General features: G+C 39.5%; 1 protein-coding gene across 8 annotated transcripts in view; it reads right to left on the bottom strand.

The window, feature by feature from the left end:
• Positions 1-11,205: 11,205 nt before the first annotated feature.
• The window catches only part of myo18ab (myosin XVIIIA b), a 296,427-nt gene continuing 283,635 nt past the window's right edge, over positions 11,206-23,997 (bottom strand). For all 8 annotated transcript variants that reach the window (XM_048612570.1, XM_048612572.1, XM_048612571.1 and 5 more), the window contains 2 exons: positions 18,924-19,046; positions 11,206-13,230 (listed from right to left, as the gene is read on the bottom strand). In XM_048612570.1, coding sequence (XP_048468527.1) covers positions 13,134-13,230; positions 18,924-19,046 — 220 coding nt within the window. In that variant the 3' untranslated portion in view covers positions 11,206-13,133. The remainder of the gene's footprint in view (positions 13,231-18,923; positions 19,047-23,997) is intronic.

Raw genomic sequence — 23,997 nt, 5'->3', positions numbered from 1 at the left:
GGGTCTAGGCCCGAAACGTCAGCTTTCCTGCTTCTCTGATGCTGCTTGGCCTGCTGTGTTCATCCAGCTCTACACCTTGTTATCTTAGATTCAAGTTACTTTTCGTCCAGTAGAATGCTACGGTTGTTGTGGATAGACTGCATTATTTTTATCAGTTGTATTTTATGCTCTGGACTAAAATTGTAAAAGATTGCATTGAAATGATACTGTGTAAAATTTAAGACATCCAGTATGCCTCAAATTTGCTCGATGAGCAACAAGGGGTCAAGGTAAAATGCCAAAAACGTGGGCCTGGAGATTTACGGGCATTATTCCCGGACTCTCCCACCCCAACCTTTGTCAACAGTTGGGGCCCACCCTCCAAAAGGTGGCTGCTAAAAGCCATCTCATGCTGATGCAACATTAATTGCTTAAGTTGAGACTTCTACCACCACCAGGACAGGCTGGCAGCTCTGTAAGATCATAAGAACACACAAAATAGCAGGAGTGGGCTGTCCAACCCTTCAAGCTCACTCTGCCATTCAATTAGGTCATGGATGATCTTCTACTTCAACACCATTTTCCTGCATTATCCCCATATCTCTTGTTGTTTCTTATTTGTGGAAAATTGTCAATCTCAGTCTTGAAAATACTCATTAATGGAATATCCACAGCTCTCTAGGTCAGAGAATTCCAAGGGTTCACTATTCTGAGCGAAGAAATTCCTCACAAATGGACTGCACTTATTTTGCAACTTTGATGCAGGGTAAACATCCTCCTGACAACCACCTTGTCGATCCCTGGAAGGATCTTATTCTTTGAATGAGATTACCTCTCATTTTTCTAAACTTCAGAGAATGTAGTAGCCCCAGTCTATTTCATCTTTCCTCATAGACAATCCCTCCATCTGTGCGACTTTTGTTGCACTCACTCTTTGACAAGTATACCTTTCCTTAGGTAAGGAGACCAGAACTACACATAATACTCCAAGCATGGTCTCACCAAGGCTCTATGTAATTGAAGGAAAGCACCTTTGACCTACGCTCAAATCCTATCGTAACACAGACCAACATACCATTTGCCTTCTTAATTATTGGCTGTACTTGCATGTTAACTTTCAGTGATTCATGAACAAGGACAAACAACGGTCTCTTGCTTTTTAATAAATATTCTAGGCTGAATTTTACCATAAACTGGCCAAGTGTCAGTTTTGGGGACTTTCATGGAGGTTTCTCTTTGAGAGGCTTATCAAGTTTTTCGAAACAATTTTCCACAACTTGCATCATTCACTATGTACCACACTTCTATGGCATCCCACATGAGAGTTTCTCTTCAGTGTCAGTACTCACCACTGCTCTCACAGGAAAAAAAAAACATTTACTCCACGCACCTGGGGTCTGGTGGTGGCTATTTTTCACTTCCATTGCATATTTGCAACTCAGATGAGAATGAAAGGCAACTAGTCATTAATATAAGTGAATGCCCCAAAACTTCATGTCACTTTGATTTTTACATTCCTTGACAATTCCATCAGTTCTGAGCTTCCACACATTCTCAATCAACACTTTCATTTAAGTCTTCATCTCCCAATACTGCTGCTGAGCTCTGGGCCTTCAGCTAAGCCATGCCACGATCACGATGCACTGTCACTCTGTAAAATCCAGGGTGTTGGTGACCAATGAATACCCTCCATCTCCCTACCACCAATACAATAGCCCATGATCTCCAGTGCACCCTAAATGCCGAGTTGCCTTCAGCACAATTATTGTTTCCTTTGAATCCCAGTGTGCTCTCTCTAAACCCCATACTTGACTTTCCCAGCTACCCTACCATAGTGGTGGCACCTGAATCCCATGGTGACTTTCAATAAATAGATGCTAGGATTGACCAGGACCACTCCTCTCACTGACTTGGAAATACAGTCATGGCTGATAAATGACCAATCTCCAACTAATCTCTCTACAGCTCCGTGACGCTAATCACCTGATTGAATGCACTAGATTTGCAGACTGACCACAGCCCAGTCTCCAGATTGTAATGACACAGAACCCCCTGACTGTAACCATTCCAAGTGGATGACTGAGCCTGTCCAAGCCTCTGGTGGGAGACCAGATGCTGCCCTTGATTGACTGTGACAAGTCAGCTTCACTTGACTGAAGACTAATTCCCTTTGACTTTGAGAAACGGTCATTTAGTTGAAGCATATTCAAGCATTTGCCATGTGAGCTGCTGCCATATGCTGTTGGTGTAACTTTGGTGTAGAGTGCTGTACAGCAACATATCCCCCCCCTTAATGATCACTGCTGAAAGCTGCCTGACGGTGTTCCTGCACTAAAAAGCAAGACAAGGCAGAAGTATTGCGAACATGTAAGTTCCAAATGAGAGGTAAATTCAAAAAGAACAGGCCAAGGAATAGATGTTGTGAGCATCCAAATACGTGCAGAAAGAATAAATGTCACAACAGCAAGCAAAGAGCAAAGTAGGTACACTCTGCCTCTGATGCTCAAGATGGGTGCCTGTTCCTACACAGTAAGCAGACCAGCGGAAACATTATAATGAAAGGAGTCATTGACTCCAAAGTACAGCATTGAAGTGCATGCCGTATTCTAATTAAGGCAGAGATGAGGCTGTTGTCTGATGCCAACCACCAGGGGCAGAGACAGCAGGCGGTCACTAACCAGGGAATATACTCTGAGCTGTTGGGGTCTGCTGGCCAAGATGGGAGGGCTCGAGGAGCAAACAGTGAGCTGGAGCCACCAGGTACCTGTTGACTTGCATGTTGGGAAACATTGCTATCTAGTCTCTTTTTGCCGCTTGGCAGAATAGCAAACTGCAAATAAATGGGGCAAGAATAGGTAATAATGGATGCCAACACATGCAAATAGACCTGTCACCGCTTACTAGTGAGATTTCCATCTTGCCATTCCTACCGTGGATATATTTTAGGGTACTGAGTGAATAAATATTACTTACAACTTAAACTCAAATCAGGCTGGGAGTGGTTGGAATTTCAACCCAGCCTTTCTAGCTCACATTTATGGACACCACCACTGCACCACAAGATCACATCCCCACACATTTAAACACTTTGCAATTCTGTCGCGTGTTGACGTACAACTAGGTGTCATCCAAAACTAGAAGACAGGGTTTTGTGACGCCTTGTGAAATCAGCCAAGTCTCTGGTTCACGCATCCTACAATTAAATTTCTAAGTGTAATCAGTTCCACAGTAATTGTTTCTCTTTTTTTGTTTTATAACAGTTCTTCACTCTATTCAGATTGATCAGCTCTTACAAAAGTTTTGGCGACTTTATCTTTGTGAGGTTAAATGACTTCCCACCTCTCTCATTCTTGTGGTCTGTCCTCTTTTGGAATTCTTGACTAGATCTCGGTGTCACGGTAGCTATGCCTTGCAACCTCCAACCTTCAACCACCATCCACCCCCCCGCCCGCCACCAACAATCATTTTTCCCGATGCCTACAAACATCCGCCACCCCCTCCGTTTAGTGAGCTATTAGCTTCTACAGTTAAGTTTTCTTTCTCTGAAAATCTTATTCAAAATGGGGAAAACTCCTGTTTCGTTTGTAACTAAATAAAATTGTGTAGCTTTCAAAACACTGAAGTTGAATCATACAGTTTTAGAATCAGTAATAATTTCTCTACATCAGTTAAAAATTGTTAACATTACTGCATTCGATCTTTTCATTGAGAACTGTCGACGTGACATCAGTTGCCTCAATTTCACTGCCCCTCTCAACAAATCCAACCTATCTCCCTCCGAACTGATTGCACTCCGTGCACTCAGATCTAACCCTAACTTTGTCATCAAGCCTGCTGATAAGGGTGGTACTGTTGTTGTCTGGCATACTGGCCTCTACCTTGCAGAGGCTGAGCGCCAGCTCTCAGATACCTCCTCCTACCTTCCCCTAGACCATGACCCCACCATGGAACATCAGACCATTGTATCCACTACGGTTACGGATCTCATTTCATCTGGTGATCTCCCCTCATCCACTTCCAAGCTAATAGCCCCCCAACCCCGCACAGCTCGTTTCTACCTCCTGCCAAAAATACACAAACAGGACTGTCCAGGTAAACCCATTGTTTCAGCCTGCTCATGCCCCATAGAACTCATCTCTTACTACCTCGACTCAGTCTTCTCCCCCCGGTCCAATCCCGACCCACATACATCCATGATTCATCTGACGCCTTACGTCGGTTTCAAAGCTTCCAGTTTACCGGCTCCAGCCACCTCCTTTTTACCATGGATGTGCAATACCTTTACACATCCATTCCCCATCAGGAGGGTGTTAGGGCTCTCCGCTTCTTCCTGGAGCAAAGACCTGAAGCATCCCTACCCACCACCACCCTCCTTCGCTTGGCTGAGCTTGTCCTCACCCTCAACAACTTCTCTTTCAACTCCTCTCATTTTCTTCAGGTAAGAGGGGTTGTCATGGGTACCCGCATGGGGCCTAGTTATGCCTGTCTCTTCGTAGGGTATGTGGAACATTCCTTGTTCCAGTCCTATTCCAGCCCCCACCCACAACTCCTTCTCCGATACATCGATGATATCATCGGTGCTGCTTCCCTCTCTCGTCTAGAATTGGAAAACTTCATCAATTTCGCCTCCAATTTCCACCCTGCCTCACTCTCACCTGGTCTATCTCTGACTCCTCCCTTCCCTTCCTCGACATTTCTGTTTCCATTTCTGGGGATAGACTGGCCACTAACATCCATTACAAACCCACCGACTCCCACAGCTACCCGGACTATACATCCTCACACCCCACTTCCTGTAAAGACTGCATCCCATTTTCTCAGTTCCTCCTCTCCGTTGCATATGTTCAGATGAGGCCAACTTCGACAAGGGAGCCTCCAAAATGTCCACATTCTTCCTCAACCAAGGATTCCCCAGCTCCGTTGTTGACAGGGCCCTCAATTGGGTCCGACCCATCTCCTGCACTTCTGCCCTCACCCCTTCTCTTCCCTCCCGCAACAGCAATAGGGTTCCCCTTATCCTCACCTACCAGCCCACCAGCATCCACATCCAGAAGATCATCAGACGCCATTTCCGCCACCTCCAGCAAGATGCCACCACCAGACACATATTCCCCTCCCCTCCCCTCCCTTGTCCGCCTTCCGCAGGGACCGTTCCCTCCGGGACACTGTGGTCCACACTTCCTTCACCCCCAACACCTCCCCACAGCCCTACAGCACCTTCCCCTGTAACCGGCGAAGGTGCAACACCTGCCCATTTACTTCCTCCCTCCCCACTATCCAAGGGCCCAAACATACCTTCCAGGTGAAGCAACACTTCACCTGCACTTCCAAGAATCTAGTCTACTGCATTCGCTGCTCACAATGTGGTCTCATCTACATTGGGGAAACGAAGCGTAGACTTGGTGACCGCTTCGCAGAACATCTACGTTCTGCTCGCAAAAAAGACCCTGAACTATCTGTTACCTGCCACTTCATGCACCACCCTGCTCTCTGGCCAACATCTCTGTCTCCGGCTTGCTACAGTGTTCCAATGAAGCGCGACGCAACCTGGAGGTACAACACCTCATTTTCTGCTTGGGGACCCTACAGCCCTCCGGACTCAATATTGAGTTCAATAATTTTAGGGCCTAAGCTCTCCCATGTCCCAGCCCCCCAGCCCACATACCAGGCCTTGTTACCACATAGTGACTAACAACAGGGGGTGTGTAGTGGCAGGCTAACAGTCCCCATTTACAACTATTCACCCTCCCAGCCTGATCGTTAGCAACTCCTTTGTCTGTCCAACTGTCTCTCTCTCTCTCTTTGGGCTCTATCATATCGTTTACTCCCTACCCCACCCACCTCCCTATTTTCTGCATATAAACTGATGGTTTCCCAGCCACTATCAGTTCTAAGGAAGGGTCACCGGACCCGAAATGTTAACTCTGTTTTCTCCACCACAGATGCTGCCAGACCCGTGGAGCGTTTCCAGCAACTTTGTTTTTGTTATCATTACTCATATGTGCACATATACCAGAATTTTATGTTATTATTGACTCCGCACTCATTTTCAACAGTAAACTCATGGGAGGGAAGAAAGTTCAAGTGCAATTCTGCTAAGCTCCTGAACTCAGCTGTTCTGTACGGAATTCTGCTAAGTAATGGTCAGGGGTCTCCTTGCAATGCAGTGAAAATTAAATCTCTCCAGGTCACTCAACCATGTTGCTGGCTGATGTGCAGCATCTTTTGGCAGTAGCATTGGAAATGAACATCTCTCTTCCTCAGTCTTAGAAGTGCATAGACAGAAACATTAAACCGTGGATACTTCAAATAAGCTAACTACTAGTCACAATCCCAATGAAGTATATTTTGGGATTTTCAACTTGATGATTGCAGCAATAATTCCAAAAATCAATAAAAACTCAGGTATGTGCATATTTGTAGATAATTGCACAGCAAAATACTGTCGATGTTTATTCATGTAACTCATTTTAGGAGACAATTTGTAAAATTACATGCCTAATTTGTTTTTAGATGTCAGGTCAGATTTACTACAAAATATTAAATGCTAATATTTGTAATTAGAACTTTTGCACTTTGAAATATGACTAATAAAAAAAATTCCATAACAGCATTCAACATACATCAAAACAACAGATAAAATCTTTGCTATATTTTGAATGGTCCTCCTCATTGAATTTGTCAATTATACTAAACAGTGATCAGTGTAATAAAGTCCATAAAAATGGTTGACTTGTGTTTTATCTCCATCAATAAAAAATCTCCACCGATTTTGGCCAGCATTTCTTCATTGGTGTCAAAATTAAAAAGGAGTTCTACATACAAAACTCAAAAGTCACATTTTCACCCTTTCAAAATAATTCTTTCCATCCAAAGACTAAATCTGTCTGTCTCATAGCAAGCAAAAGTAATACACATGTTTGGGACCTTGTGCATTAACAGAAAATGACAGACGTAAATTATGCAATCACGAAAATTACAGTAAAAGGAATCATTTTTGACAGGGTTGCTACTGCAGCATTGACATTTCCCACAAGGGAAAATCGAGTTTGTGCTCATTTGAAGTTACAAACACATGGAATATCAACAAATTCTGACAAGATTAACAGGGTATCTCCATATATGACAGCACAAGGATAGATGGAAGTGCTTGGATACTTTAAAGAAAGTGTCATTTACCTTTTACTATGTGTAAATTACACCATTGTGAATTAGCGGAGATGCTCCATTCACTCCTGCAAAGAACGCACTTTTCCTTTTTGGTTTACATTTTCAAACTTCAAAGTCTGACGGTTATAAAAGGGTCAAGCCCTCACATTGAATAAGTCATTTTAAAATTCTATACTGCAATCAAGTTCCCTATCTATTCTACCATACCAGTTTACAAATTATAAAACTGCTTCTTCTCAAATGCAAACATTTTCATATTATTTTCTAAAAAAAAAATCTAATCAGGGAATGTAGGTATTGTTAGTCAGCATTTAATTCCATCCCTTGAGCAGGTGGTGGTGAGCTGTGTTCTTGAACCACTGTGCTCTATGTGCTACTGGTAGCCCCACAATGCCATTATGGAGATAATTCCAGGACTTCAACCCAACAACACTGAAAGAACTGCAATAGATTTCCAAGTCAGGATTGGAACTTACAGATGGTGGTGGTGTTCTCACATATCTGTTGCCTTCGTCCTTCTACATGGACATGATTGTGGGTTCAGAAGGTGTTGTTGAAGGAGCTTTTGTGATTTTTTTTGTAGTGTATCTTATAGATAGTATACACTACTACTCTTGTGCATTGGTAGTGGAAGGACTGGATATTTGTGGATGGGATAACAATCAAGGTTTTTGTCAATATTTTGTCCTGGATAGTGCCAAGCTTCTTGAGAGTTGTTGAAGCTGCACTTGTCCAGGCAAGCGGGGAATATGCCATTACATAACAAATACAGAGGATGCTGGAGAAACTCAGCAGGTCTGCCAGCATCGGCAGAGACAGAAACAGTCTTAACATTTCATATCCAGTATGACTCTTCTTCAGAACTGAAAGATGTTGTAAAATGAGTTCTTTTTAATACTTTAAACAGAGGCAGAGGAGGAGCAAGAGGGCAGATGCTGTAGGGACCTAGTGCAAAAGACAAAGGGACTGTTAATAGCAGAGTAAACAAAAATGTAAAATTGGTGTAAATTAAGGTGTGAAAGGAAGAGAGGTGGTCTAGTCTAATAAGCGCAAAGTAAACAAGACACAAACACAATACGGCTGTTGGTGGTGGGGTGGTGGGGGTTGGGTTGCAGAGGGAGTGTCACCCAATCTGTGTTTGGTCTCACTAATGTACAGCAGACCACATTATGACCAGCAAATGTAGTCGATTATACTAAAAGTAGTACATATGAAATGCTGTTTCACCTGGAAGGTGCATTTGGAGCCTTGGACACTGAGGAATGGGGTAAGGAAAATGGGCAAGTGTTATACTTTCTGTTATTGCACAAGGTGGTGCAAAGGGGAGCGAGGAGGCATTAGAGGTGATGGAAGACAGGACCAGGGTTACACAGAGGGAACGGTTCTTGTGGAATGCTGACAGTGAAATGAAGAGGAAGATGTTTTTGGTGATAGCATCCTGCTGGAGGCAGCAGAAATGGAGGAGGATGATCCATTGAATGCGGAGACTAGTAGGGTGGAAAGTAAGGACAAGTGCAATCCTATCGTCCTGAGAAGAAGGGGAATGGATAAAGTCAGAAGTGCTAGGCAGATTTTGCTTTTATTCAAGTATCCCATCACATTTGACTTGTGCCTTGTAGATGGTGGGTAGGCTTTGCAGGATCAGGTTTCAAGTTACTTCCTCCAGATTTCCTAGCCTATAACCTGCTCTTGCAGATTTTGCATTTATGTGGCTGGTCCAGTTCAATTCCTGGTCAATGGTAACCACCTGGATGTTGATAGTGGAGTTTCAGAGACGGCAACGCCATTGAATGTCAAGGGATGATGGTTAGATTGTCTTTTTGGAAATGGTCATTGCCTTGCATTTGTATGGAGCAAATGTTGCTTGCCGCTTTTCAGCCTAAGCCCGAATTTTGTCCAGATTTTCAGGTATTTGAACATGGACTGCTTCAGTATCTGAGTCACGATTGGTGCTGAATGTTGTGCAATCATTGGCAAACATCTCCACTTCTGATCTTATAATGGAGGGAGGGTCATTGGTGAAGCAGCCGACGATGGTTAAGCCTAGAACACTACCTTGAGGAATTCCTGCAATGATGCCCTGGAGCTGAGATGACTGACCTTCAACAACCACAACCACCTTCGTTTGTGCCAGGCATGAGTTCAACCAGTTTTCCTGCCAATTTCTACTGCCTCTGATTTTGCTAGGTCTCCTTGATGCCATATTTGGTTAAATGCAGCCTTGATGTCAAGGGCAGTCACTCTTTCCTCTGGAGTTCAGCTGTTTTGTCTATGTTTGAAACAAGGCTGTAAAGAGGTCAGAGGCTGAAGTAGTCCCAACAGAATTCCAACTGGGTGTTTGCTGAGCAGGTGCTGCTGGAGAACATTATTAAATGCTAGCAGCCAAGTCTACCATTAAGTTGTATTTGCTGGATTTATACAGATATTACCCAAAATATCTGTGCCTACGAACATCTTAACCAGTGACAAAGGTCTAAAAAAAAAATAGTCTCTAAATTGGATATGCAGGTCAAAATCCTGGAAATTCCTCATAATACTGTGGGAGTACTATCACTGCACGGACTGCAGGATTTCAAAGCAACGACTTATCACTAGCTTCTCAATAACGATTAAGGGATAGGAATCAAATACTCATGTCATATGAAACAATAAATTTTAAAAAACTTCATATTTGTCTGATTGTTCTTGAATCCAAAACAGCACATGACACCAAGTTGTGCTTCCATTCCTGCTTGATCATTTATCTGTCAAAATAACTCTCTCAAACTGGTGAAAAGAGGATAGGTGAATCATCACAACAAGTATCAACTATAAAGGTCACACTGTTCCAGCACCAGGATGCTATCACTATCAAGAAGAATTGATGAGCCACTAAATAAAGCTGGAGCTAATCTCCTACTCAAGGAAGTGCAAGAGTCTGCACCTCAGTATTTCAGAAACACATGCTCCACGCCAACACTTCAAGGTAATTTTGATAAGTAATTGCTTAATTGGAGGTGCTATAATTCAAATCAGATTTCTAATGAAGGCAGACTCCCAAATTTTGGTGGATACTGAAACTTTGATTGCATATTGGTAAGAGAAGGGAGTTTTCCCAGTGCTCTGGCCACTGTTCTGCATCATTAAAAATCTAAACAGATTAAATGATTGTTATTTCTAGGATGCTGCTGGGCACCAAATGACTATGAAATGGCTTACACAACAGGAGTCTGAACATCAAATCAAGTGTTGAATTTTTCAAAACCTTTCATTTTTTTCCCCAATTCTTCAGATACGCCATAATAGCATTCCAAAAATCTACAAGAATTGAGCACACAAAGCAGGAACTTCAATTTCAACTTGAAAGCTGCACAAAGGTTGATAGAGCTCTCAATTAAAAAAACACTTGATTGATGGTAACCACAAGTGACTTACTGATAATTTTGAAGAATGTGCCTTATTCCAATTTAGTTTCTACATTCCCTAAACTACATTAACAATCACAATCTTCCTCAGACCGAGAGAGGCAAATAATGGAATTATATTACTTAAGTTAGTCACAAAAGCAGCAATTCTTGGATTCCTTCTCAGCTTGATTTCTGTTTGGTAGAAACATTTGTGAACCACCTATTTATGTTTGATCAATGACAAAATGCATTTAATAATACAAACACTTATTGGACTAAATTACTTAGAAGGTGTTGGAATTATCCATGAAGACCTGGTACAAAGTCCATCAGTGTTCTTTGGATTTCCAAATATAATGCTTAATTTCTCAAACTTTAACCACTGAGTGCAAAGAACAACCCATTTTTCACAAGTACGTAACTTCAATGAAGTAATTAATAGACATCATCGCATCAGTGAGGAAAATTAATTAATAGCTACAATCATGAAGTATATTTTTTTAAAAATTGACAATCCTTTTAACACAACTTGCTTAAAATATGACGTACATTTAGCAAGCAACCAATGAATCATCACTGCTCCTTGTGGCAAGCTCTGTAAATTAACTTAAATGAGGAGAAAACATTCTTGAAAACAAAAATAATATTGAAGTCATTTTTCTCTGTTTATTCTTTGCTATAATTGTCATAATGAAGATAATAATAATTTGGGAACTTGTAAGACAACCAATAAGTTTATTTTGTCACATAAATAGTCACCAAAAAGTACACTTAATAGAGGACAATATGGTCTTTTTCAAGTTTGCAATCTTTCAAAGCAATTTCAATCCATCCTCATCTTACACATTTACTCATCTGTTAAAGCTGTTTCCATTACACTATTAGAAATCTTTGAAACTACACGACAGAACTTCTGATATCACAATAATCCAATTTGCCAATTAACTGCAGAACTTTATACATCAGTGCTATGTTATGACTAACTGAATAAAATTGTACCATTTTAATAACATAATACAAATATTAATAAACCTTCCAGCACTGCAATCTGTTTGCTATTATCTGTACTGAGTAAAATGTACATAGTCTGCATTCTTGAAAAGTGCACAGTTATATACTGGAAAGTAGGTCTTCATTTAAACTTCATTCCAAACACTAATGGCAGAACAAGTCAATGAGCATTCAAGGAGAACTATCAGAATAGTATCTGTAATTACTTTATAAAGAAATATCTTAATATTCCAAGGAGTCACTTAAATGATCCATGCAATCTGATGAAAAATGAGAGTGTATACAAGGATTTTTAAATTACTTTATTTTGAAGTTCCAGCCTTGATTTCAATGGTCACTAATTTTGAACGATAAACAGTAATACTACATGAACTGATTTTTAATAAAATATCCAAAATCAAAAGCAACCATTGTGAAGGAGTGATCTGCCAACATTTAAAGACAGAAAATGTTTTAGGTATTTAAGAACCACAGCCATTTGACTTTACAGACATTGCAACTTCCTAAACTATTTCCGCATTGTTATCATGTGGAGGGAAACTAATCCAATTTATTGGTTCCAATTTGAATTTTGATTTAATCAAGATTAAATGGCAGCAGGTTCTTTGACATTAAGAACTGTATCACTTTTGCCATTGAATAACCAAGCATAATGGTGAAGAGATAACAAAACATAAATAGAAAGTCTATATATTAAAAGAACACAATAGTTAGTTTCTAAAGGGTCAGCTTTTCCCAATACCCTCCTTTCCTAATTACTTTGTCCCTTTAGATTATAAATCTTGACTACAGAAGATTACATATACAACTGTTTTTTTTAAACTATTATTTTTGGTGTGTGATGCAGAGGATATGATATTAAACTTTATATTTTGAGCTTCAAGATACAAGATAAACAGATTGTGTAAGAGTGCAGGCTTTAGTGAACTATCAACACCAAATTTGTTTATTTTCAAAAAAGTATTAACATATGCACACATACATCATTTGAGAAAAAGTTTGAAGCCAAAGAGTTCTGTTATTTTGCTCTTATCTGTGTCAATTTTCCAGTCTAGGGTAGATAAATAAAAAACTAATCTTTGGCTCAGGTAAAAATAATTGCATGAAAAATTCAGTGGTAGCTTTAGACTGCAACCGGAGATGTCAAGTTTGAATTAGATTTCGAAAGCAGTACCGATAAGAAAGATCAGCCATAGCAATAGAAAACAAAGCAAGAAAAAAACGAACCTCTATATATTACAGGCTTCCAAATTATGCAGACGAAAACAGGAGATTCCACACTTGTATGAAATACCAATCATAGTAAACTTTGTAGTGAATTTAAATTTCAAATTAATACAACCTATCAATATCATGCGAGACTATTACCAAGATGATAGAGCATCAACAGATCTCGTATTTCATTCATCCCACTTCCAATTTTATTGTCTCACCCAACCCAACATCACCGCAGTAATGTCCCAAGAAATTCAAATATCATGTGCTGAGCTGTTTTGGTTAGTATGAACCTGTGGACAACAACAACAACATTTTTAGCTATGCATTTGATTCCACAATTTTGGTGTCACTGTCACTATTGTTTAGCAGTCACGTGGTTGACAACCTGGACTTCAGGGTATCTTCAATATTGTCCATCTCATCGTCAGAGTTCATGACAGAGATGTGTCGACGATACAATGGGGGGCTGTGAAAGAAATAGAGAAAATATGTTGTTATAAACCCAATCATTCAACCAAAAACTACATTTTTTTTTAATATTGCACTTAGAATTGTAGCATCAATGCAAAAGGTTTTGCTTTGAAGAAACATCCAGAAATTATAGATAAAACTAGGGTCTGACGACTCCAGAGTAGTGAAGAATTAGACTTCCTTCTCATATTTATTTTGTGCAGATGCTACAACTGCAGTGGAATTAACAACTTAAAACAGTTAGATTTGTTTTAGTAACAGCAAACAACACACATCTAACAATTTGTTCAGGAGTAATATACTGTATTTTCCTCTGACAATTAATGGAAGAAATGCCAGCAGCAGTCATTATTTCCAATCAATCCTTTGGCAAAATTCTTAGTGCAGAGGACACTGTTGGGCTAGAGATTATCAATCTTTACACGGAGGGTCAACTATGATCAAAGATTAATCACAGTTCAAATATTTAGAGAGATGAATTTACATTTTTCTTCTCTCCAAACTGAAGTTTTGCCATGCAGTGGACTTCGTCTGATATTATTTTGAAGAACCAGCAAATTTTGCTAACTAGAGCCATGGAAGTTACAGGTGATATTCATGGACATTTACAGACAGTGGGAGGTCATACAGCCTATCATGTCCCTGCTGGTCATAAAGATATGACAATCCCAATTTCATTTTCCAGCTCATGGCCCAAAACTTTTGAGGTAACTTTGTTTTATTATCCATTGTGAAATGGGGTTTTCACTGGCTGGGCCAGCATTTATCGTGCACCCTAGTTTCCATCGAGAAGGTGGTGGTGTGATTCAGCAACGTTAATGCTATTAAAACTTAAATTCTCTCATTGGAGAAGTGGTAAAATTTTTTTAGTGAATTTCTAGGAAGACTGTTCACTCGAAAATAATAAATCTCAGCCAACCATGGAATGAATCAAATTGGCTGAAGACAGTCATCTGTGATGGCAGAGATCTCCAGAGGAGGCTAGCAAAAGAAAGTTCATGAGAATTGGAAAGTTTATAGAATACGACAAAGAGGTGACAATAAAATGATGAACAAAGGGAGAATACATTAGGAATGCAATCTAGCAAATTAAATAAAAACAGATTGAAAAACCTTCTCTAGGTATGTGAAGAAAGAAACGCTAGGCTAAAACAAATGCGGGTCTATTAAAGGAAGAGTTAGGGGAATCTATAAGGGGAAATAATGAAATAGCTGAGAAACTTAATTATTACTTTGTGTCCATTTTCACCGAGGAAGTTGCAAGAAATCTGTTAGAAGTACAGATCTAAGTGGCTAGGGAGAATGAGAAGTTGAAAGAAATTAGCATGAGTAAGATGACTGTACTGGAGAAACTAAAGGGGCTGAAAGTTGATAATTCCCCAAGACCTGATAGTTTTCATCCCAGAGTGTTGAAGAAGGTGGCTATAGAGATAGTCAATGCATTGGTGATTATCTTCCAAAAGTCTATAGATTCTGGAATGATTCCTGGATTTGGAAGGTAGCAAAACGTCACCGCACCATGTAAGATGGAAGCCAGAGAGAAAACAAGGAACTACAGACTTGTTAGCCTTACATCAGTAATAGGAAAGATAGTAGAACTTATTACAGATGATGAGGAAAATAGGCATCAGCTTTGTAATGATCTGATTGGGCATAGGTCAGCATGGATTCGTGAATGGGAAATCAAGTTTGACAAATTTGTTGGAATTTTTCTTTTCTAATTTCTACTGGTGAATTGGGTTATGGTGATGGGGTGAGTGAAAGACACTGACGTGTTTGATCAGCTGTGAGCACACTGAATGATGAGGCAGGCTCGACAGTCTGAATGGCCCATGCCTGTTTCTATGTCCCTATCATTCACTCAGCACATCTGGCTTAAGAACTCTGCAAATATTACAGCCTTGTCTTTCTGTTCTGATAGGCTGAACCTCCCCATCATTGAGGTTAGGGTTATTTATGGAAACTCCTCCTCCAGTGAGTTGTTTAATTATACATCACCATCTATGACCAGGTGACTAGCAGGATTGCAGAACTGATCCATTGGTTGAGGGGTTGCTTAGCTGTGTCAATGAATGGCTGTTGAGTGAATGTCTGGAATTCTCCATCCCAGAGATTTGTGAAGGTGATTTCACACAAAGTATTAAAAGAGTTATACATAGATTTTTGAAACAGAGGAGTTGAAAACTATGGAAAGCTGACAAGAATCGGCGTGCAGGCATGGGACAGATCAGTCTTGATCTTATAGAATGGCAAGGCAGGCTTGAGAGAACCAATGTCTACTCCTGCTTATATTTCTTAAGCTCCTTACGCTGTTTGGCTTACAAGTAATTCCTGTGTTGTTGCTTCAACAGGTTCACCTCATTTTTTGGAATGCCTGTTACTGCATTTGGCATGCCCTCCTTCACTTCTCATTGAACCAAGCTTGATCCGCTGGCTTGATGATATGGGTAGAGTGGGAGATATGCCAGACCATGAGACTGCAGATCACGATTGTATACAATTCTGCTGCTGCTGATGCCCTACAGTGTATCTTAGATTCCCAGTCTCGAATGCTAGATCTATTCAAAATCTATTCCATTTGTCATGGCCAGATATTTAGTGCTATATTTACCAGCCAACATTTCTTTTCCTCACTTATGATACAACATTATGACATATCATTTTTCATAAGAAATGTTAATACAATATAGAAAACATTGATTAGTATTATGCATGTTACATTATGAAATAAAAGATTAGTGATGATTGAAAAAGAATTCACCCAACATGCAATTAATTGTACATTTCATGTTAGCCTGCTGTCTGGTTTGGAGTCAGAAAAGAGTAACACTTCATTTGTGGCAATAGCATAAATAGTGAGTTTATGGTCAGATATTTCTCTGTTTGGTAAGTAAAAATGTATAGGGGGTTGATATCAAATTTGACAGATCATGGAAAAGGAAAAATGGGAAACAAAGATTGATTAACTTTTACACTAGGTGTATAGAATAAATGCTTAGCACATACTTATAGTACTTATTTTGAGGGATGTTAACATTGGTGAAGAGTTAAAGTTGTTTCAGAAGAAACATATGTTGATTTTGATGAACATGGTAAGTGCTATGTAGTGCAATGCTTCTTATTTCAGAAACCCAGCAATAATTATAATGTATCATGCCAGACAGGAAATGAATGGCTTTGGCTCAGGGGTCTTATCTTTCGCCCACACTCACTTTAATTCTCTACTGACAACAATGGCAAGCAAAATCAGATGGGGTACAGAATGACTAGCAATCCCAAGCTCACCTGTTTACTATCTGGATGTAACTACTGCACTTAGAATCAACATCAAGCAATCACGCATGTGCACACTGATGCAAAGATCCTATGTTTTGTCCTAAATTCTGAAAAGCACCCTCCACCGTGAGACTTTTATTTCTGCCATTTCCCACACCAGCCAGTCAGTAGCCTCTCTGAGTGAGATAATCAACTTGAACAAAATTATAGCCAGGTTTTTGCTGTACCTTTGCCCATTGAATGATCAAATTTGTCCTTAACACAAGACTTTGAGTCAACAGAACAATATTTATCCCATAAAGGAGGCTGTAATTTCGATACTCTTATGCCCAATCCAATGTACCACTCTGTTCTGCTCTGGATTACATTATTATTGCTACAGAATACAGCATGCTTATGCTTACAGTATGAACTGAGTAATTTTTCAACAGTTAAGAGAAGTTAAGTTAAATTGTCATGCATTTTCAATGCTACATTCCACACAGAATTCAGATGGACCTACTTTACTAGTCACTTTCTGGTCTGTATAAGTACTTCATCATCACACTGTCTACTTGCTTCATTTTATTTTTGCTGCTTTTCTTTGTTTTCTTTCCAGACTTCTCAGCTTTGCTTTCTTTGTCAAATTCATCTTCTGAATTAGATTCTCTCTTTTTTGCACCGCGTCTGATACTATTGATACTTCGATATGAAACTGTAGACCCTGAAGAGGAGGAACTGGACGATGATTCTGATGACTCCGAGTCACTTTCCTTTTTTTTGGATTTCTTCTTAGACTTCTTAGAGTGTTTCTTGGAGCCTTTCTTTCTTTGCTCACTTTCTGATTCAGGTGATTCAGAATCTGACCTTTTGCTATTTTTGCTTTTGCTTTTCTTACTTAGTGACTTACTGAAATCTAGACAAGAAGAGGATCTTAGAGGGACAGATGGATGTTTATTTACCTTTTCCTCATCTTCTTCAGTGTCTGGGTCTCGACTTGTTCTTTTGAACGTAATTGGTTTATAATTCAGAACTTCATTAATGGCAGCTTCTAAACCGGGATCCAAATAATTCCTGTGGCCCACAGGTTTTACATTAGAACTATCCAGTTGCATATCATCTGAAGCAGAAGATCTAGGTCTGGGAGGAACACTATAGCTGCGTCCTACAGATTGTTGACTATATGATGATCTTTCACTTAGAACTACACTGACGGCAGCATCATCATCCACCTCACCAAATCTACTTTTAGTGAAAGACAATCTTGAACCCATACGACCACTAAGTGTAGGGCTTTGCACTCCTACTTCTGATTTACGATTCAGCAATGGGCTAACCGGACTGAATAAATCAGTCTGATTGTCATCAAGTCGTGAAAGACTTCGTCTCAGGCTAGATGAAGGACTGTTTATAGCAAAACTCACAGAGGACTTGACATCATCCTCAGCTTCCAAGCATCGCCGTGTTGAAATATGACTCACAGGAACTGATACTGTAGAAGCTTTATCAAAATCAGGACTGGTCGTGGCCCATCTCCTGTCCAGTCCTTTTCTAGCTGTACTTGTGGCCTCTGAATACGCCTGAGAAATGACAGACCCCCTATCATCCATGTCTTCAACACCTTGGGACTTTTTCCAAGAAATAACAGAGAAGTTGTCATTCAAATTGTCTGTACTGGTGGTTTTCTTTATCCTTCGGAATGACCTGTCTGGTGATATTGACCGTTCCTTACTGAGTGCTGTCAGAAGGGGGTCATTATTGCTTTTACCACTAATAGAGTCCTTCATATTCCCTCTTTTACGATAGCTGAGAGAACTTATTACAGAAACTGGTCTACCGTCCTCCACTTCCTTCCCTTCCTTTAATTCTTTCCCTTCCTTTCCCTCTTTCAGGTCCAAACTAAGAGAAAATCTGGTTAACAGACAAATGGGGAACAAAGAGAAAGAAAATCAAATTACAATTAAATCATAAAAGTAAATATGTACATTGTACAAAATTAAACACTAACAGTAGTAATAGGCAACAAAAGGGGTGGAAAATGCTAAAGGCACATGAAAATAGTTTTGAAGTAGATGGTTGTGATGGGCTCACTTTGAGACAAATGACAGGGAAACATGGAAAAAGGTTTTAAGAAGTGTCCAATGTCCCGCCTGGGACTGAAGGAAATATGTCCAAGTAACCGAATAAGCAAGCAATTTCAGAGCAGTTTCTAGTAATTATCTTTTAAACTTTATTTCATTATGCATAAAAGGAGTATCACTTACTGACAAATACAAAATAGTTATGAGAAAAATATTGGTAGGCCATCTTAAAATTCAACTTGATATTTTACTAAAATAATACAAGTTAATACATATTTACTTAAATTTTGGTGTAGGAAGTATTTACCATCTTTGAAAAAACCTATTAAATTAATTCAGATTTTCTACTAACCTTGAACTTTTTAGGTTTCCATCATCGGAATAGGTTTTGGCTGAGCCCTTGTTCTTTGATAGCCAGGATTTGACATCATCAACACGTTCATCAACTTCAGAATCCGTGTCTGACTCACCCTCACTATTCCAAGACATACATTGAGAAAACATGTTTTAATGTTTATGTATCTCCCTTTGCGGACTGATAGTGCTTTCAGGTTAAAGGAAAAAGGAGAATAGAACACTCAAAACAGCAAGGGGGCAAAATTACATATATATTTCTTGTGTTTCTTTCCAGCATTCAGCAGCTGTTAGTAGCTTTCTGCATTATTTAACATGAATTCGGATTTTAACTTTTAATTTGCAGAAGCAGTTAGTAAAAGTAACAGGCCCATTTGCAATTATATGTGAGTTGGGCTTTGCCTTGAGCAAAGTATTTGTAACCGATACAGCAATGTTTATGTTATCTGCCATAACATAAGAACTAGCTGTGGGTAACATGGTATTGAAGATCCAACAGATGTTTATTATAGCTCCTTTATATATGAATTTTAGATTCACAAACACCGAAGTGTCTGGGCTAATATTGGGCTATTTGGGAAAAGTAGCATACTTCCATCAGAGACGTATGCTGTAAATGGCCCAAATTAAGATGGAGTTTGAGACCTTTATGCCCTTAGGTCCATGCTATGACACAGGGCTGACATCATGAGCATGTCTCTTAAAGGTATTTTAAAATAGTGTGCCTTGTTAAAGTACAATGACATGCTACTTGTAAGACAACAATACTTATAATGACAGTTATACTTAAAATCATAAATTCTTTCATCATAAATAACAGATCACAATTCTGATAGAAACAAATAATTTGTTTCCCTACCAATGAAAGATCTGTATGAAATTTACTTCCAACTGTGTTATAATAAGTAGAAAGGTACAATGTGCCCTTATTTTTGTTTAATATGTTTTACCTTTTCTCTTTTTGAAACACTATCATTCGTGAATCAAGGCGTTAATTTTTTAAGTCTGACATGACTCTTCTTCAGAACCGAAAACAAAATTCTCCAGTTCTGAAGAGGAGTCATATTGGACTCAAAGTAGTAACTTCCGTTCTCCACAGAGAATTCATTTGTCAATCATGATAAAAGTGTTGGCATGCTTTTTGGGCATTAGGGCATGATTGGCGAGCCAAGTTCTGTCCTCAGCCGAGGTCCACACTTTCATGTCCAGCAGAGGTCACTGAATAACAGTTAGCCCAGCTGGCTGAATGGCTGATTTGCGATGCTGAGTGATGCCAACAGAATGGGTTCAACTTCTGCACCAGCTGAGGTTACCACGAAGGACTCATCAACTTCTCCCCTTGCTTGAAAAATGGTTACCCTCAGGTTAAATCATCAGTCGTTTCTCTCTGATGAGAAAGCAGATGTAATGGTCCTGTAAGGCTATAGCCACTTTTTCCCAAATAACCATGTGGAACAGGTAATCTGCACGAGGTTGCCCTCTTTAATCCAGAGGCCAATTGTCCAAGCAAGTTTAGCACAGACCAAGGCTCAAACTTGCGTTATTTCTACTCTAACAGCTCAGATACATGCTGTATAAAACTCGAATGCCATCAATTGTGATTTTAGTTCGTTATGTGACATTTGTGATAATATGCTCAACTGCAATAAAATTTATGACTTTTCAACATATAACTTTGCTATGACTCTACCTCCTGTCTTGAAGGACTTCAGGCAAAGTCAGATTAGTAACAGATAGTAGGAACTGCCGATGCTGGAGAATCTGAGACAACAAGGTGTAGAGCTGGATGAACACAGCAGGACAAGCAGCATCAGAGGAGCAGGAAAGCTGACGTTTCGGGTCTAGACCCTTCTTCAGAAAAAAATGAAATCTTTTTTTCTGAAGAAGGGTCCCGACCCGAAACATCAGTTTTCCTGCTCCTCTGATGATGCTTGGTCTGCTGTGTTCATCCAGCACTACACCTTGTTGTCTCAGATTAGTAACAGTTCAGAATATCACTTGGTTACTTCCAGTGATCGGCATCATTTTCAAGTAATTACTCGAGTTCGACTGGAGAATCAACTTTAAAGTCACCTAAAATAGAGTGCTTGCAAATCATGTCTAAAATTAGCAATGGAAGAAGTGCTTTAAATGGAGATAACTATTAAACACTTATTGCTGAGAACACGGCTGCGGTAAAGAAACTTTGAATATGAACGCATACTCTTCTTGTTTAAAATTATAGTCAGACTCACTTTCAAACTGGAAGTAAAATTCGGTCAGATTATGATCTCTTCTACCTAAACGTATTTTTTCCTCAGAGGTCATTAGCTAATCTTGTCATATTTCACAACACCAATTATACCTTGCTGTCTGGTCACTTCCAGAATATGCTGGTCTAAGAAACTAATCTTGAAAGCATTCCATGAAATCCTCATCAAGGTTACTGTTTGTAATGTGATTTTTCCAGTTTATGTATAGATTAAAGTTACTTCATTATTGCAACCCCTTCAATACAAGCACAACATGTTTCTTGCATACCTCTCCCTGCATTGTGATTACTGTTTGGGGCTCTGTAGATCACACCGAAAAGTGATTTTTTTTCCTCCAATATTCCTAATCGCCAACTAAAATGACTCTACTTCCTGACCTCCTGAACCAAGTCATCTCTAACTATTGTTATGATGGGGAATAGCCGAACCCCTCTGATAATTAAACTAAAACACAATCTTCTTTGATGGGAGTCGGGGTTTCCCCTCTAATAATTACCCCTGAAACACCCAGAGAAGCTTGTCTTTCCCCTCACAATCTTTTAAAAGAGTGGTTCAAAAAAAGAACAACCTTGATTGCCACTTTACAAGTAACATGAAACAATTTATTTATTTATCCTAACAATGAACAACTTAACAAATCATAGAATCATAGAATCCCTACAGTGTGGAAACAGGCCATTCGGCCCAACAAGCCCACACCGCCCCTCCAAATAGCATCCCACTCAGACTCATTCCCCTCGTCTAACCCACCTAACCTAAACATCCCTGGGCACTATGGGGCTCTTTTGAGGCACTTTTGAGGCTCTCTGTACTGACAAAGTTGCTAACAAACCAACAATTCCCCCTTAGACTACTAACTACGTGCGATAGGGTTAGGGTTAGGGTCTAAATTCTACTGGAATGCTGTTTAAATAAAGGCAAGTGCCACTAATGTGAACCTAATTAATAAGAAGCAATAAATTATAATTTAATCTCTCCAAGTTCACACAGACTGTCTTCTGGAATATTCTGTCGTCTCCAGTCTCTTCACAAACATTTTTCTTCCGCTAATTCTGCTGTCAGGAATGTTTTATCTCTATAATTTCTTCAATGAGGACTTTCAGCTAAACTACCATGGTACCTTTGATTAATTAAATGGGCCTTCACTGATGACTGGTGGATGACTTTCTCTTTCAGATGGCAGTTGGCTCTCTCTGATTTTCCAAATGCCCTTGTCTTACATTCCCATAATGACATCATCAGATTCTTAAAATGTAATTTGCTTCATATTGCCAACACCATCAGATTTGAATTCACTTGGCTTTGAAACGCTGAGTTTGGTTTTAAATTAATTGGCCAAATTCAAACTCATTGTCACAACATCAAAACAAGACTGCTGTTTTGCCTGCCACCTGTAAGGCTTTTTCCAATGCACTTGTTTCACGTTTTGAGGCTCTCTGTATTGGCAATTTCAGTACTGGTCACAGACATACTTTTTTCAAAAGTTTGTAACTACAGACAAAGCACAAATATCTTAAAGGAACCACACATTTTAGCTACCTGCTTTCCACTTCACAATTACTCTACCCAACTTTGTAACACCTCCCCACTTAAGAAAAGAAATGAACCATCATTATGAAAAGATGGCTTCAATTTTTTTCTAAATCTTTACACTATTACCACAAAATACATAGTCCAGTATTCTAAAATTATACCTTTCATACTAATTCAAATATATATATATATAACTGAACTGGAATGGTCCAATCTTATTTATACATTTTCTTTAAACCCATGATAATGTATCCCCAACATTTTTCTGTCCCACAACATGTACAATTTGTAAGTTAAAAGTTTGTAACATAAGACTGCAATGAAAGTCTCATATTTTTGTCCTTACATTTTTCCAAAAGAGTGAGAGGATTGTGGTCTCTATACTCAACCGTCTCTGAAATATTGTTCGTAACATAAACCTTAAAATGTTGTAAGGCCAGTACAAAACTCAATAATTCTTTTTCAACAGCAGAGTATCTTCTCTGATGAAAATGGAGTTTCTTCAAAAAATATCCAATTGGCCTTTCAATTCCACCATCCTTCTTTTGCATCAACACAGCTCCAACCCCTATATTACTGGAATCGATAGCATTTTTAAAAGGTTGAGAAATTTAGTGTGGGTAAAACTGGTGCAGTGGTTAATATGGCTTTTAAATTCTATAATGTTTCCTGGCATTATTGTGTCCACCAAAATTTTGTGGTTTTGTTTTTTAGCAAATCCGTCAGCGGTGAGGACATAAGTGGGAATAGAATGGGGAGGACTAGTACTATAATGCATGAGGTTGAAGGAGGGAATGCTGTTCCAATAAAACAACACCCCTGCAGGCTTAGTCCTCTTAAAGCGCAGAGTTACAGAAGTGGAAGCAATGCTGCAAGAAGGAGTCATCGAGCGAGTCAATGTAATGGAGTTTGCCGATCATGTTGGTTCCGAAGTCTGATGGTACTAAAGTTCAGCACAAACTTCCGGTAGAATCCGCTCAGTCCCAAAAATCGAAATACCTCTTTTTTTTGAGGATGGTCTTGGAAATTCCTCAACGTTTCGTCTTTATGTTCCTCAGGGTCATCATTCCATGTCCAATGTTATATCCCAAGAGCGTCACTTCTGCCTTTGCGAATTCAGTCTTTGCTAAGTTTATAACCAGTTTTGCCTCGTTTAGTCTTTCAAAGATCTCTGCCAAATGCACCATGTGATCTTTCCATGAATGGCTAAAGCTCACTAAGTCATCTACATAGACAGCCCAATGACTCAATCCTGCCACAACTCCATCCATAAGTCATTGAAATGTA

Source organism: Rhincodon typus, chromosome 26 (assembly GCF_021869965.1).
Source record: "Rhincodon typus isolate 14 chromosome 26, sRhiTyp1.1, whole genome shotgun sequence".
Taxonomy (NCBI): Eukaryota; Metazoa; Chordata; class Chondrichthyes; order Orectolobiformes; family Rhincodontidae; genus Rhincodon; species Rhincodon typus.
The sequence above is the reverse complement of the archived record's forward strand: the minus strand, read 5'-3'. Positions and strand labels throughout refer to the sequence as shown.